This window comes from Protomyctophum parallelum (genome assembly GCF_964188405.1).
Source record: "Protomyctophum parallelum genome assembly, chromosome: 22".
NCBI classification, from domain to species: Eukaryota; Metazoa; Chordata; class Actinopteri; order Myctophiformes; family Myctophidae; genus Protomyctophum; species Protomyctophum parallelum.
In genome coordinates, this window is record NC_139714.1 from 9953782 (window position 1) to 9970471 (window position 16690).

The 16690-nt window shown below is 45.9% G+C and overlaps 1 protein-coding gene across 4 annotated transcripts in view; it reads left to right on the forward strand.

Annotated features, from left to right (window-relative positions):
• celsr1a (cadherin EGF LAG seven-pass G-type receptor 1a) overlaps positions 1-16690 on the forward strand; it is a 128056-nt gene that overhangs the window by 92156 nt on the left and 19210 nt on the right. For all 4 annotated transcript variants that reach the window (XM_083757698.1, XM_083757697.1, XM_083757699.1 and 1 more), the window contains 11 exons: positions 180-293; positions 924-1098; positions 1919-2060; positions 3960-4080; positions 5190-5373; positions 8026-8127; positions 9276-9370; positions 11522-11731; positions 13290-13473; positions 14827-14979; positions 15500-15722. In XM_083757698.1, coding sequence (XP_083613824.1) covers positions 180-293; positions 924-1098; positions 1919-2060; positions 3960-4080; positions 5190-5373; positions 8026-8127; positions 9276-9370; positions 11522-11731; positions 13290-13473; positions 14827-14979; positions 15500-15722 — 1703 coding nt within the window. The remainder of the gene's footprint in view (positions 1-179; positions 294-923; positions 1099-1918; positions 2061-3959; positions 4081-5189; positions 5374-8025; positions 8128-9275; positions 9371-11521; positions 11732-13289; positions 13474-14826; positions 14980-15499; positions 15723-16690) is intronic.

The following is a 16690-nucleotide window of genomic DNA, read 5'->3' on the forward strand; positions in this document are numbered from 1 at the left end:
ACACACACACACATATTCAATTTTAAAGGAAGGTTCGATGAATGAAGTCAATTAAATAACTGTGTATGTGTGTGTGTGTGTGTGTGTGTGTGTGTGTGTGTGTGTGTGCGTGTGTGTGTGTGTGTGTGCGCGTGTTTGTGTGCGTGTGCGCGCGTGTGTGTGTGCGCGTGTGTGAGAAGAAGTCAGTAGAGATTGGAAATGAGTTGCCAGGTTTGAAGCTGCAAACCCTCCATGTGGGAGGTCTTCCTGGCGAGGACAACCATGTCACCAAGGGCTTCACCGGCTGTATACAGGTCAGTGTGTGTGTGTGTGTGTGTGCATGTGTGTGTGTGTGTGTGTGTGTGTGTATTCCGTTGTAACTACCACTGTTAATGTAGTGGGTGCAGATTTAATTGCATCCTCTGTGGACACTGTGCTGCAACACGATCGCAAGCCTGCATACAAGAAGGAGTATGCCGGCAGCCCCTCCCCCTCCCGTGAGCAGCTAGCGGGAAGAGAGTGGTCAGACCTGGTCCTTCTAGCGGGGTGTCCGTCCGCTGTCGGAAAACAACAGTGGGTGGATTTTGGGCCCATGAGGTCAGCCACACTACGGAGAGAGCCATATGAAACCGGGCGCAGACGCAGGAGTGGACTGGGAACTTTGTTTCTTCAGGCCTGGGACATGGCCGCCCGCGGACCGGTTGTTGGAGGGGGTTTCTAACTTAGGATGCCAACACTACTCCTTGGAATGCTGGGTGACATGACATGCTTGTTGTATCGTGACTGAGGACATACAGTATGCCTTGATGGCGTGCATGTAACTTTGCTGCACCTGAACTATTTATGTCCTTGTATGCAATTTCCTTTGTGTGGACATAAATAAATTGTTAATATGTGTGTCTGTGTCTGTGTGTGTGTGTGTGTGTGCGTGCGTGCGTGCTCAGGGTGTGCGTATGGGCGAGACGTCCACCAACGTGGCCAACGTCAACATGGCTCAGGGGCTGAACATCCGCGTGGAGGAGGGCTGCGACCTCGACGACCCCTGTGACACCAACATCTGCCCCGAGAACAGCCACTGCAGCGACGACTGGAGCACACACACCTGTGTGTGTGACCCAGGTAACGCACGCACGCACACACACACACACACACACACACACACACACACACACACACCCAGACAACCAATATTATGATGCTTTTCTGTGACACGGTAGTATGATCAAGTATTGCGTTGATTTACCAAAAAACTAAAACAAAAATCAAGAAATGACTCGAGTCATTATATACTGATATATTATCAGCTTGCATTCCATATTGTACCTTTGTGGCACTGCATGAAAAGAGGATTTAACGGGCAATTATGGACACTGCATTTTTCCCGTAAACCTCAAGTTTAGCGGGCATATACAGTTAATATACGGTAATATACAGGTGTGATGGTACAATTCGGGAGTTTACCGGAGTTTGTTGGAAATTTTAACGGGAGTTTCCTGTAATATACATATCCATATTCCAGTAGTAGTGGCGTTTGCAGTCTCTAGTCATGGCGGGGGGAGAGGAGAGCGGACTTACTGTCCCATTGGCCGTGGGGCTTTAGTGTCCCATTGGCTTTAGAGGCCAGCCAATCATGGAAATCTCGCCACTAAAAAGTCTGATCATTGGTCAGCTCATACAAATCTGAACGAGTTAAAAACATGAAGATAAGGCTGCGACGATATGCGTGTGGGCAGTTGGACCCAAGAGGACAAATAGAGTCTGCAACACTGGTATGAAAAACTCAGCTCCACTGGTTTATTTGATTCAACGTTTCGATCCTTTAGGATCTTCTTCAGGAAGATTGGACCCAAACAGTTGGACCCAAACCTTGCCTGCGTGTCTCCATTGTGTCTCCATTGTGTCTCCATTGTGTCTCCATTCACTGTGCATGTGTGCGCAGGTTTCTTTGGGAAGGAGTGTGTGGCTGCGTGTGACCTGAACCCCTGCGAACACGTGTCCACCTGCGTCCGCAAGCCCAGCTCGTCCCACGGCTACACCTGTGAATGTGGAAGCAGCTTCTACGGACAGTACTGTGAGAACAGGTGAGAAGCAGCTTCTATGGACAGTACTGTGAGAACAGGTGAGAACAGCTTCTATGGACAGTACTGTGAGAACAGGTGCGGTGAAGGTGGTGAAGCTGCCTTTTGACATTGTCGTCGTGTTGTTTTACCAACAGTGGCTCCACAGTGGAACCCAGACTATTGGAAATAGCAGATCTGCAAGCTCATTTATCATGCCAGCACCTGGATTTGAATGTGCACTACCAGTTTTGGATTAGAGATACAATTGCTTGATGCGATGCGACTGTAAAATCCTCAGTGGTCATTTTAAACTGCAATTGTAATGTGTGTGTGTGTGTGTGTGTGTGTGTGTGTGTGTGTGTGTGTGTGTGTGTGCGTGTGTGCGTGTGCGTGTGTGATGAAACACAAAATATACAAATCAAGGTATTTTTAAAAGCATAAATATAAAGTATTTTAGTTGTCCTATAAAGACACACTGGAACAAATGGAGTTTGACTGGGGCTTTCAGAAAAGTTCAGTCGCATCAGGTGATTTCTTTGTTGTAAAGCTGAACCAGGCTAAATGGCATGTTTTAAACCTAACGCACCTCGTCGCCAGATGTCAGTGAATATGAACCAGATGTGTGCGTATGTTTTACTAGCGGAGGTGTGTGTGTGTGTGTGTGTGTGTGTGTGTGTGTGTGTGTGTGTGTGTGTGTGTGTGTGTGTGTGTGTGTGTGTGTACCTGACCTCCCACTAATCTTCTTTTGGTCATATTAGGCTTTTAGCAGACTACTGTACTGCTGCCAACATTCTGCTTCCATGAGAACCTTTATTAGGCTGAAATCTGAGTGTGTGTGTGTGTGTGTGTGTGTGTGTGTGTGTGTGTGTGTGTGTGTGTGTGCGTGTGCGCGCTTGCGTGCATGTGTGACATGAAACAGAAGAATGTTGATCAAAGTTGGGCTTGTGCATTCCCCTAATTTACAGACACGCACGCACACACACACACACACACACGCACCCACACTCCCATGATGCTTAGAGGTGATGTGTTAGTTCCTAACCTGCCTCGATTGATTCTGTCGTTAGCTCCTGAACTTTGACCTCCCTATGTCACGCATAACTTCCTGACGGAGGCAGGATGCAGGACTTCCCCGTCGTCACGCCAGGCCGAGCCTCCAAAGATGTTTAGTCTCCAAGGCCCCCATGCTCTGTGTGTGTGTGTGTGTGTGTGTGTGTGTGTGTGTGTGTGTGTGTGTGTGTGTGTGTGTGTGTGTGTGTGTGTGTGTGTGTGTGTGTGTGTGTGTGTGCGGGTGTGTGCATGCGTTTTGATTGAGTCGCCATCACACAGTGTTGGAGGAAGTGTATTTTAGATTGACAGATAGTGAGATGAAACGTGCCAGATGCAATCTGCAGGGCTGTTGTTGTTGATACACCCTCCTTAGCAGAACGAGCAGCAGGTACACAATGAACACACCCGAGGAGATGAGTCCGTCCCCAGTCATTTGGTGGTGCAGTGACGCTGAAGCCACAAAGAGAAAATGTTGTGCCAAAAGCATGTTCATTTTGTCCATGACACAAAAGATTGAGAATGGTTCATGCGAATCATGCCATTTACGTACACTTTGTAGCTCTTGATATTAATAAATCTTGATAATTCAACCTTCTGGACAAAAAACCTACCTTTTTTCTTTGTGATTCCTGGGCCTTTCCCCCCCCCCCCTATGCCCTGATTTTACCTAGTTTTAAAATTCACTTTGTTTCATTTTTTATCCCTAGTTAGGTATCATGTTGTTGTTTGTTTTCATGCCATTGATTTTAAACCCTGTAGCACTTTTGTGAAGATTTGTGAAAATTAGAAATGGTCTTACATGGTGTTATTTTTATTAAATGTGGTGGTGTGTGTGTGTGTGTGTGTGTGTGTGTGTGTGTGTGTCATCAGAGTGGAGAGGCCGTGTCCCAGAGGCTGGTGGGGGAACCCCATGTGCGGTCCCTGTAACTGTGACGTCGACAAGGGCTTCCACCCCGACTGCAACAAGACCAACGGAGAGTGTCGCTGCAAGGTAACATTCTGACTCCATGTAGCATCCTCTGTGAAGGCCTCCTCATCCACCGGGGAGAGGTGGATGAGGAGGAAATGGCAGAGGAAACCATGCAAGGCACCAACCTGCACACCGGGAGCAATTAGGAGTTCAGCGTCTTGTTCAAGAACACTTCCACACTGACTCTGGGAGAGCCCGGAATCGAACTGGGAACCTCACGGTTTTCACATCCGGCCGTTCTACTGGCCACTTTACCCCCTGAGCCACTGAAAATGGATGTTTGCTTTGTATCTCTGACCTCAAGTCCCCCGGGCACATATTTCTACCCACACACACACGTGCACGCACGCACGCACACACAGTCTCAAACCTTAAACTATAATTACCAAACAAAACAGGCGTTTGTTCCTGGCAGAGGGTGCGCTGTTAAATGCTGGGTTGTTTATTTTACTCTGAGAGTACCAGAGCTTCCCGTTGTATACTTTGGAGTGTTGGAGTTACCTCTCAGTGTTATCTTATCTTATGTTATTGTCAACGCTGAGGTCGACAGCATCCAGCGAACAAAAGAGTGTGAACGTGATCATAATCTAGATTTAGTGTACTATAAAATCCCCTGTGTTAATTTATCAACTTTATTTGTGAAGTTAAATGAAGGATCTTGCAGTATGTCTTCAGGGGTGATTCTGTATTGAGGGTGGTTTATAAATTTGGTTGACGTTTTTTTATTGACAAAGAGTTGCTGGATGGCAACCGCAAGGTTGCCTGTTCGAACCCGGGCTCCCCCAGAGTCAGTGTCAAAGTGTCCTTGAGCAAGACTCTGAACCCCTAATTGCTCCTGATGTGCTGGTTGGAGCATTGCATGGTTTCCGCCGCCATGTGTGTGTGTGAATGGGTGAATGTAATGCATCTATGTAAAGCACCTTGGATAAAGGTGCTATATAAATGCACCATGAGCATATACAGCAGTGTCTCTTTTGACCAGAAAAGAGACACTACTGTGTGCTTCTGTTATGATTATGACTATTGCCCTAATGTCTGTCTTCTTTCCTCTTTCCTTCTGTGCTCTCATGACACACCCTCTCTCTCTCCCTCCGTATTCTTCCTCCTCTGGGCTTTCTTACTCTCCGTAGGATAACTATTACCGCCCAGAGGGCGATGACACCTGCCATCCCTGCGAGTGCTTCCCGCTGGGTTCCGAGTCTCGAACCTGTGACCCCCACACGGGACAGTGCCCCTGCAAGGGCGGGGTCATAGGGCGCCAGTGTAACCGCTGTGACAACCCCTTCGCCGAGGTCACGGCCACAGGCTGCGAGGGTGAGTGAATTCGTCTTTTGGCCAGCCTAATTAACAGTGTGCCTTCTGCCTGCACTATTCATATGTTTAATTCGTCATTTTAATGCCAATAGAAAAATCCGTGATATACACACAATATCTCATTCTGAAACGGCAATGCTATTGTATTAGACATCCAGTCCTGATGGTGGCGGTAACGTCACCATTATGCCGATTTTGACCAAATAGAGTGATTCTGGAGATGTCACTTCCGGTTCAACGAACAATAACATCCGGTAATAGTTTTGGACTGTGCTGCACTGTCAGATGTCCGGGATCGTTGATTTTAATAACTAAAGTCAAATTAAGCTCTAATCAACGCGAGGATTTCGGCCGGTTTTAGGTAGATTACATCGGCCGTCAGCCAAACAAACTAAAAGTTGCTACATTTTGCTACATTAAGCCCCCGATTACAGGGAATTAAACGATTACAAGTGTCCATTTGGTTCCATTTGTACACTCCCAGAATTACAGATCTGTAAGGGTGCATTTGGTTCCATTTGTACTCTCTCAGAGTTACAGATCCAGTGTTGTCTTGTCACAATTTCTTGTTAGAATTTGATTGCAAAAAGAGTACATTGGAATGGTTGAGCATAGCTCTCTTGAGTCAGCTTGAAAGTACCTCAGACGGCACAGAAAAAGAAGAAAAATAAATAAAAAGGTGCATTATATGCTATATTGGGAGAAAGTAATATTACATAAGTATACATTTGAAAAGTAGTACTGGAGGTAAAGTATTGGTCCAGTATTTTAAGGGTCCATTTTCACACTTTCAGAGTGAAATTAACCAGGCTATAATCCGGATCTATTTGAATGAGCTGGGCCATTGCCACACACGCAGGGTGACTCAAAGGTGAATATGTCGTCAACTGAAGACAAAATGGCGTCCTTTGCATCTGCTGGTGTTGTAGCCGAGCTAACTGTGTCTTTGTTGCCCTCCAGTCAAGCAGAAGAGGCAGTCTGGCTAGCAGGATAACTTGGCACCAACTGTACAGTAGTATGTGAATGGACCAAAGGGGAACAAAAAGCAAACGTTTGTCCATCTATTATGAGGATACATGAGAGTTGGAAAACGTGTTTGGAATTTGTATGAGCGGAGACACCTTTTTTCACATTGGTATGTCGCCCCCTATCGAAGGACCCCCAACCCATGCCAGATTTACAGAGAGAAAGTTTAAGACAACTCCAGGAAGCAAGTCCAAAAAAGTAGCTACACGTTGGAAACAAGACCCCCCCCCCCACACACACACACACACACACACACACAAAATAAACCTGCAACCCGCAATTTCCAATATTTACAAGAGACTTTACAGAAAAACAAGCTGCTTATAACAAACCGACATGGCACCCCCGCTTTGTTTATGTTTTTGATTCGTTGGATTTGAGAGTTTTTTCTACACCAATGGCGTAACAACTTTTTGAGTTGGGAATGGATTGGGAGTAAAGTTCTGTTCCAAAATTCTGAACAACATACAGTAAGAGATGTTGGAAGAGAGAGGGAAGTGAAGCGAGGAAGAGAAGGGAGGAAGCGAGGAAACGGGACAAAGGATGAAGGAAGCATGGGAAATATTGACAAAGGAAAGGAAGGAAGTTAGGAAGTGCATTAGGAACCAGCCTGCGGCGGTTTGTACCTTGGAATCAATCGTGAATGTTTCATACGCCAACTCTGTGGTTTTGGCTTTCTTCAAAGCGATCACAAATCACAAACCTCCACAGGAAAACTCAACTCATAATATGATTATTATTAATCCATTTAGACCTGAGGACGATTCTACAAAATGTCTTCTAAATCCTGACAGTTTTCAGAAAAACCCATGTTTCTATGTCAGTGGTGCTCAAACATTGTCATGTCAAGGACCAGCGCTATGAGCTTGTAGATCTGCTATTTTTCAACATAATGCTTCATTTAATCCACGTGGAATTATGGAGCCTTTCGACACATACCTGGGTCTGTGCTGCTGTAGACGAGCTACCAAAGCAGCCAAAAGTTCTGCAGGTCTCAACCCGTTTTTCTGTTTTTCTCCTCTCTCTCCCTCTCTCTCTCATTCTCTCTCTCTCTCTCTCTCCCTCTCTCTCTCATTCTCTCTCAAACTCTCTTTTATAAACCAGATATGCCAGTATGAATTATGAATCACGAGTTGTGTAATAGCTGGTGTATAGGATTAACGTGGATCTGTGTGTGTGTGTGTGTGTGTGTGTGTGTGTGTGTGTGTGTGTGTGTGTGTGCGTGTGCTTGCGTGCGCGTGCGTGCGCGCACTAACTGTCAAAGCGTGGCACAGACCTTTGACATAGATCTTTTTATTCATGTATTCATTAGATAGCTTATCGTATCATACATCTCATTCTGGCCAATGGCATTCAAATGTTTGTGTTTACACAAACCCTCAAAGCTGGACATAGGAGGGGCTAGCACAACTAAAAAAATAGCATTACTAACGGTTGATTGGTCCCAGCTGTGTGGTACCCAGCAAAATAGCGTAACTCTTGAGGAACAAATACACAGGTCCCATTGGCCCATATTTTAAATAAACCCTATGGAGTCCAGACTCCACTGTGTGAATTCCAGGTGTGACACATGCGTCTACTGTCCCTCCCTGAGTGTCCCTGTGTCTCCGTCTCTGTCGTCCACAGTGGTGTACGAGGGCTGTCCAAAGGCTTTCGACGCCGGCATCTGGTGGCCAAAGACCAAGTTTGGAGGACCCGCCGCCATGAACTGTCCCAAAGGATCCATCGGTGAGTACGGCTCTCTCCCAGTGATATGGACTGCAATACCCAGCACATGAACTACAATAGTTTATGTGGAGCCTACATCTACAACTTTTCAGGCGGAGAGACATAGACTAGACAGATGCGTGCGTGCGTGCGTGCGTGTTATGGAGAGGGAGAGTTTCACGGTGAAGTTGAGACTCAAGTACACCGGTGTTTCCCCGTTATACCACCCTCACTTCCATGGCTAATCCCCCTAGTTACCGCCATCGCCATGGCAGCCCTTTTGTTGGACTCATTAGCCAATTTATTTGGTTACATTACCCAGTGCTTTCTCTTCCTTTTTCACCATCGCTGCTTCTGTGGCTGAAAAGAAAAGAAAGTGCTTTGCATGTGTAAAGATCTCCAACCCAAAGCCATTCACGTCACGTTCCACATACTTTGGGTTGTACATTTTATCCCATCACACGATGGCTTCAAGCCATGTGTTCTCAACAGTTGAAAATAGCCGATCTACAAGCCCACAATGTGTCCCGATGCGACGCATTTTGAGCTTGTAGATCTGCTATTTCCAAAAGATTCATTATACATTTGAAAACTTGAAGTGACTCATTCTCCATAATGAGTACTTTTTTCTTTTGGGTACTTTAAGTACATTTTGATACCAATTCATTCTTACTTTTACTCCAGATTCCAGACTTATATTGCAGTATTTATATTTTTACTTTTTTTTCCCACACTGAAAGTCTGCATTTTGTGGCGTATAAATTAGACATAAACATAACAATCAGTTTATTCATAACAGCACATTTTAGCACATTGAATTTGGTCATTTTAGTACTGCCCGAAGCTCATAAGCCCAATTTCTCCCATGGCCAAGCAGGGATTCCCTCTTCTTGACAGAGCCATACTGTAGATATTTGGCTTTCTAAGCGGAAAAACCCCGCTTTGAATCCCCAGGCGTTAATGCACGGACATAACCGAACAGACATTTGATCCATAGACAGATAACATGTCACCATACCACAGCCAAATCCTGGGAGTTTTAACTTCATCCTGAGATGTATGGGTCCATTGTCAAACGGACACTTTGCCTTTTTTTTTGAGTGTGCATGTGGAAACATAACCCGAGGATTTGGAGTGGACTGACGTGCTCCTTTTGGTTGTGTCATCAGGTACGGCCATCCGTCACTGCAGCGACGAGAAGGGCTGGCTGCCTCCCGAGATGTTCAACTGCACCACCGTCACCTTCTCTCAGCTGAAGAAAATGGTTGGTAGCACTGATCCAGTTCAACCTCACTGGGTGGTGGTACCATGAATGCACAGGGTTCAGACTGAGCACTAGTCAGCTATTGCGGTGGTTCTCAGCCTGGATCTGGGTAATCTCAAGCCGAAACGATAAACTTGAAGCAGCCAAAAATGACGCTATCGCCATAATAATTTCGATGTTAGGTTGTGTTTACATTTGCACTGTGGCAGCGCTTCAATACGTCATCCGTATCGCGTTGGTCCCGCCTCTAGCGGCTCATACGGCCATTCACAGTGTTAATCACTTCTGGTCAGGTGTAAAGGAGTCAACTTGGACACTCGGGCATGAAGGAAGCATGAGTTCAAGTCCGTTGCTCTCCCCTTGTCCCCCATATATGGGGACTAGGTTGGTGTGTAGAGCCCAGGATCACATTAGATGATTGACACAGGGGTGAGAAATGGGTTACAAAATCGTGGGATAAAAAAAAATATATATAAAAAAATAAAAATAAATCACTTATTTTTATTAAATTTGTTGAGAACACACATACATTTCATTAGACTGTGCATGCATGTGCACTAAAGTGTAATTTGTCAGCACATATGATCACTTGAACAATTGTAGCAGAATTGAATTCTGCCTGAACTGAAGACTAAAAAGCCTAATATCTCCCCCCGGCAAAGGAGGATTGCCTCTTAAGACCTGAGGCCGATACTACAAATGTGATAGTATCGGCCTCAATTAGTACAAATGCCTTCTAAATCAGCAGTTGTCACACATTTTTCGAAAATGTAAAAACATAGCAGTACAAAGCTCGCAGTGTGTCACAAAGGGACGTGCTGTGAGCTTGTACATCTGCTATTTTGGAATAGCCAACACAAAAATCTGGTTTTAATGGCTTAAAACATTTGAATGGGTTAAAATGTTTGACTTTCAGTGTTATTTCCCTTCCTGCGGGGGACTGGTCATATAATATGTTTTACATATTACCAATGGGGCCGAATTGGACCAGTTGATTGGTCAATTGATCGGTCAATTCAACCTGTCTCGATTGTATTGATTGTGACTTTCAGCCGACCCAGCTGCGTTTTCTCCTGTTCATACCTCTCTCCACCTCTCCCTGTACTCCTCTGTTCATCTTTCTCTCCATCCCTCCATACATACTCTGTTCATGTTTCTCTCCATCCCTCCATACATACTCTGTTCATCTTTCTCTCCATCCCTCCATACATACTCTGTTCATGTTTCTCTCCATCCCTCCATACATACTCTGTTCATCTTTCTCTCCATCCCTCCATACATACTCTGTTCATGTTTCTCTCCATCCCTCCATACATACTCTGTTCATGTTTCTCTCCATCCCTCCATACATACTCTGTTCATCTTTCTCTCCATCCCTCCATACATACTCTGTTCATCTTTCTCTCCATCCCTCCATACATACTCTGTTCATCTTTCTCTCCATCCCTCCATACATACTCTGTTCATGTTTCTCTCCATCCCTCCATACATACTCTGTTCATCTTTCTCTCCATCCCTCCATACATACTCTGTTCATCTTTCTCTCCATCCCTCCATACATACTCTGTTCATCTTTCTCTCCATCCCTCCATACATACTCTGTTCATCTTTCTCTCCATCCCTCCATACATACTCTGTTCATCCGTTTCTGTTCACCCCTCCTCTCCATCCATATGGATTAAAGTTCTCAGTCTCCAAGACTGATTTCAGTCATTTGCATTCCATAGACGCTAGCATCGCATATACATCGCATTATACCGAAGCAAATACCGAGGTGTAGATTGGCTATTTTCATTGAGACAGAGTCTCTTTTTCAAGTGGGAAAACTGGCCAAGAAATAAATGTTTCAACTTCAAAGCGTACACGTCAATTTAACCCATTCTGACCGGGCACCCATTTTGGTGTCGGCATCATGTTATGCTTTAGCTATTGAAAAATAGCAGATCTACAAGCTCATATCGCGCCACCGAGTGGCGCGATACGAGCTTGTAGGTCTGCTATTTTTGAAAAATCGAAGAGCGACTGACATTTTTAGAATCTGATCTCAGGTCAGAATGGGGTTAATCAGACCAGTGTGTGTCCGGCGGAAACCTCGTATGAATCTGATCTCAGGTCAGAATGGGTTAACGTACTTTTGCTCTGGCCCTGCAGAACGAGGAGCTCCAGCGCAACGCCTCCAGCATGGACGGCGATCGCTCCAAGGCCATCGTGCGGCAGCTCCACAACGCCACCGACCACACGCGGCGCTTCCACGGCGACGACGTGAAGACGGCGGCCCAGCTGCTGATCCGCGTGCTGCGCTACGAGAGCCGGCAGGCCGGCTTCGACCTCACGGCCACGCGGGACGCCCACTTCAACGAGGTACGCACAAGAACGTGGAGCTTTTAATCGCAGTGGTTTCCGTGTCGAGGAGCCTCAAATGTCTGCCCCAAAGTAAAGACGTCGGGTCGGGGTTCGGGCACAATTTGTGAACTCTAATTTGGTTATAATGTATAATGCATTTTTGATGATGAATAATGAATTTGATGTACAGTATAATTTGGATTACTGTTTTTCATCCTACGATCGAAATGTTTGTCGAGCAAAACATGCAAATCATCTTCCCACATTCTACTAATGGAATAAAAAGCAAGATCTCATTTTATGAATAATTCACTGACATTCGATCTGTGTGTGTGTGTGTGTGTGTGTGTGTGTGTGTGTGTGTGTGTGTGTGTGTGTGTGTGTGTGTGTGTGTCTGTCTGTCTGTGTCTGTTTTCAAATGAAATCCATGTTTTCAAAAGTAACTGTCTTTCCGTTAAACGAGTGATATTTCCTATTGTCACTCAGTTTTGGCTCCAGGGTGTCTTCAAAGCTGTCTTAAACTTACCGACATTAGAATGAAGATGGCATCAATGTCCTTTGTTGAAACACAATCCTTGGCACTGTAGGAGCATTGGTGAAACACTGCCCCCCACTGGTCAGCCCTCATTGGGAGAGCACATTAAATTTGTCTCCTCACCTTTTCTGTTTCATCACTACTACTTCCTTTTTTGGGGGGTGAGACCGTTGGGGTATATTTGGGTGGTTTCTGCCTTCATTGATGGAATTGGTATCCCTACCTGGACATGTGCTTTATTTTTACTAAATATCCGGGGAGACAGTTAGACCCTTGTTAGTGAACAATCACTCTAGCAACAGAGTCAAGTACACAAATAGAGCCATTTTCAAATACGATGCTTTGTTGAATATTTTGAATTGATGCATCATTCAGTCCTCATGGGGGGATTAATAAGGCTCTGTGTGTAGACACAAAAAATACCACTTACAGTACCCTTGATTAAAACAAGTCCTGAATTGTAGCATTAACTATAATTTTCTGTCACTGTTTTCAAGGTGTTACCAATGATACTAATGAAGGCTCTGTTCCATTCGGGTCAAACAGTCAGGATGCTGCTATTGTGCATATTGGCTCACTGGAAACACTCTGCTACTGTGCACCAGTGGGTCTCAAAGTGTCCATGGGTGGATTCCAAATAGCCCCGTACGGGTCTGCAACTCTGAAAGTGTACAAATGGAACCAAATGTTGGTTCCATTTGTACACTCAGAGTTATGGGGGTCCCTGAAATTTAAAAGTTTGAGAACCACTGTGCACTAAATGGAACAGAGCCTTAATTAGTATCATCGGTAACACCTGTGAAGGAAGTAGGGAAGGGGCCCGGAAGCAAGGCTAATTAAATAAGGTTAGGAAGCGAAGACCGTACGGTGGACTCCATTGTTGCTCCCTGGAAGGAAAGAAACATGCGCAATTGAGACCAAGGAAGCTGAACGCGGAAGTGTTGCCCGGAAGTAGTACGAGTTATTCTGTGTGCACAGAGCCCGTTTTGGTTGGATAGTTAGCACGGGTGAACTTATAAATCCCCCTTTTTATCGTTTCAGAACTTGGTGCGTGCCAGCAGTGCCATCCTGGACCCGAGCACCAAGGATCACTGGGAGCACATCCAGCGGACGGAGGGAGGCACTGCCCACCTGCTGCGCTCCTTCGAGGAGTACGCCAACACGCTGGCACAGAACGTCCGGAAGACCTACCTGAAGCCCTTCACCATCGTCACCGACAACATGAGTGAGTGGTGGGACGCTGACGCCCGGTTTACCATGCATTAGGTCACGTACCCCTGAGACTAGTGTGGAACTCCCTGCCGAAAGCGGAGAATCACAAAAATATATTGTATTAAAATATCGTCGGGCAGAAACCAGCTTTTTTTCTCCTTTCCCTTAAGTCAATGCTATTGAATATATGTGTGTTGGTTAAAAACCTATTGAACCCATGACAAGTGTTAAAAAGTGTCATATACAGTACATATACAGTCACAATACCAACTAAACAATCTAAGGTTTTCTTCATTTCCTGAAAATGTTATATTTTTTAAAATAGGGACACTCGGATAGATAAATTGTAGTAATCGAATAATCGGTTTAGTGTTATTTTTCACCATAACTTGAGTGTACATTTTGTACATATATTTCATGTTCTAAATTAATCTCACAGTTTAATAATAGTATATTTGTTTTAAATAGTTAGTTTCCGCACTTGTGTGCATAGTGTGTGTATGCAGGAGCACCAGAACAGTGGGAGAACTTCATGGTCTGAACCTCGTGCACAATCACCCACAGTGAATCAACCCAGTGAAATGTTTGATTCAGGTCAAATTAGTCTGATGTTGGTTGACGTGGATAAACACCATACAAGGCTCTTTTTGTGAAGTGTCTTCTGTTATTCCTTGAACACAGCAATAGTTTTCATGCTGGAAGAGCTCTACTTTCCTCTCTCTCTGATGAGTTCCTTTAGATAGGAAGGGGAGTTGCTGTGGATGACGGGTAAGGAGGCAGACCCCCCCCCCCCCCCCCCTCTCTCTCTCTCTCTCTCTCTCTCTCTCTCTACAATTTACAGTTTAGCCAACTATGAGATGGTCTTAATTATGTCACTCTGAAGAGATGAGTGCTAGGGACTAGGGAGTGAGGTAGAGTCACTTTGAAGAGGTGAGTGCTAGGGTGTCAAATATAGTCTGAAGAGGTGAGTGCTAGGGTGTCAGGTAGAGTCACTTTGAAGAGGTGAGTGCTAGGGTGTCAAATAGAGTCTGAAGAGGTGAGTGTTCAGTCAGAGGTCGTCCCACAGGGAGCAGCTTGGGGCCGCTCACCAGGGTGTGGTAGGTCGTATAGGGACAGACGTGCCGCTGACCAGGGTGTGGTAGGCCGTATAGGGACAGACGTGCCACTGACCAGGGTGTGGTAGGCCGTATAGGGACAGACGTGCCACTGACCAGGGTGTGGTAGGCCGTATAGGGACAGACGTGCCACTGACCAGGGTGTGGTAGGCCGTATAGGGACAGACGTGCCGCTGACCAGGGTGTGGTAGGCCGTATAGGGACAGACGTGCCGGGTTAGCTGACCTATAGTGTGACCTTTCTCCCTCCAGTCGTGGTGGTGGACTACCTGGACGTGTCGGACCCAGAGAGGGCAACGTTCCCGCGCTTCCAGGACATCCAGGAGGCGTACCCCGCGTACCCCCGAGAGCTGCACACCACCGTCCACTTCCCCCTGTTCAACGCCGGCCCCAAAGAGCATACAGGTACATGCACGCACGCACGCATGCACGCACACACACACACACACACACACACACACACACACACACACACACACACACACACACACACACACACGCCAACCATTGATTGGTTCGGCCATTATTTTTCCACTTTTGAGGGCTTCAGAATCGGCAATTATGCAGCCGATGAGTACCGATTTTTAACTACTTCCATCGGGTGTCCATATTGACCAAACCAGCATGACATCGCCACGACCAAAATTTGTTTTCCTAGATAACTGCCACGGCATTGCATCGGAGCAATTATATTACTCAGTCATTAACCCAATTTTTGGAAGAACAGGCCACTTTTATCTCTGTTAACGACTACTACAAATATAGTATTTTGTTCTAAAATATCCACGGGTTGACAAACTAGACACAGCTAATGTTCTGCCGTCTGGACACCTTTTTATACGGTGTAGTTATCCATAGACATGTACTTAGTTAGCTTGTTCATAGTTTAAAAGTGAATAATAATCGTCTTCGTATTGTTCCTCAGTGGAGCCCAGCCCCGCCCCCTCGGCTGAGACCACGCCCCCTGAGGAGGAGGAGGAGGAAGAGGAGGAGGAGGAGGAGGAGGAGCTGGAGGATCTTGCGGCGTCCAATAGGAAGCGGCGTCACGACGAGCCCGCCCCCCACCACCCGGTTGCCGTGGTGATAGTGTACAGGTCGTTGGGTCAGCTCCTCCCCGAGAGGTTTGACCCCGACCGCAGGAGTCTCAGGTATGAATCGCTACGTCGTGGAATACCTTTGGTGGAAAAAGTCCTCAATTTGTTTTACTTAAAGTAAAAGTATCAATGCTGCAATGTAGAACTACTCTGTTACAAAAGTCTGGATTTCAAACTACTTGAGTAAAAGTAGTGACATCAAAATGTACCTCAAAGTAAAAGTAAGTTGTTTATTAGGGAACCAGCAACGTTTTTCGGCCTATACGGCCTTCAACAGGCTACGTTTTTCTGCCTATACGGCCTTCAACAAGCTAAGCTTTTCGGCCTATACGGCCTTCAACAGGCTAAGCTTTTCGGCCTATACGGCCTTCAACAGGCTAAGTTTTTCTGCCTATACGGCCTTCAACAGGCTGTTTTTCTGCCTATACGGCCTTCAACAGGCTAAGTTTTTCGGCCTATACGGCCTTCATCAGGCTATCTTTATAGCGATTGGCCGAAACGTTGCTGGTTTCCTAATAAACTATTTCACTGCATTTGAAGACACGGTGCGGGAGTTTCTTCCTTTTTCAGTACGTCGGGCACTTGGGCTGTCCTCCTACGCACCTGTCGCCTTAAAAAATAAATAAATGTGAGGGCCCGGGCCGGCCTAGCGGTCCGGCCACCTGGGCTGGTAATCTTCCCCCCATCTGTCTCCCTGTTTCCTGTCAAGCTACTGTATATTGTCAGATATAAGTAAAACATCACATAAACGATGTCTTAGAAATGAATTTGAGTAAATTAGTGTACATTTTAAATATAATGCATATAGTGCATTATGTAGAAAAAAAACGAACGTTGTAGGTTTTCCACCACTGTTCATGTGTGTATGCCACTGTGGGTGGGGCGACTGTGGCTCAGGAGGCAGAGCAGGTCGTCCAATGATCCTCGGGTCGGCGGTTCGAATCCCGGCTCCTCCTCCTGTCTACATGTCGAAGTGTCCTTGGGCAAGACGTACTGAACCCCAAATTGCTCCCGATGTGCTG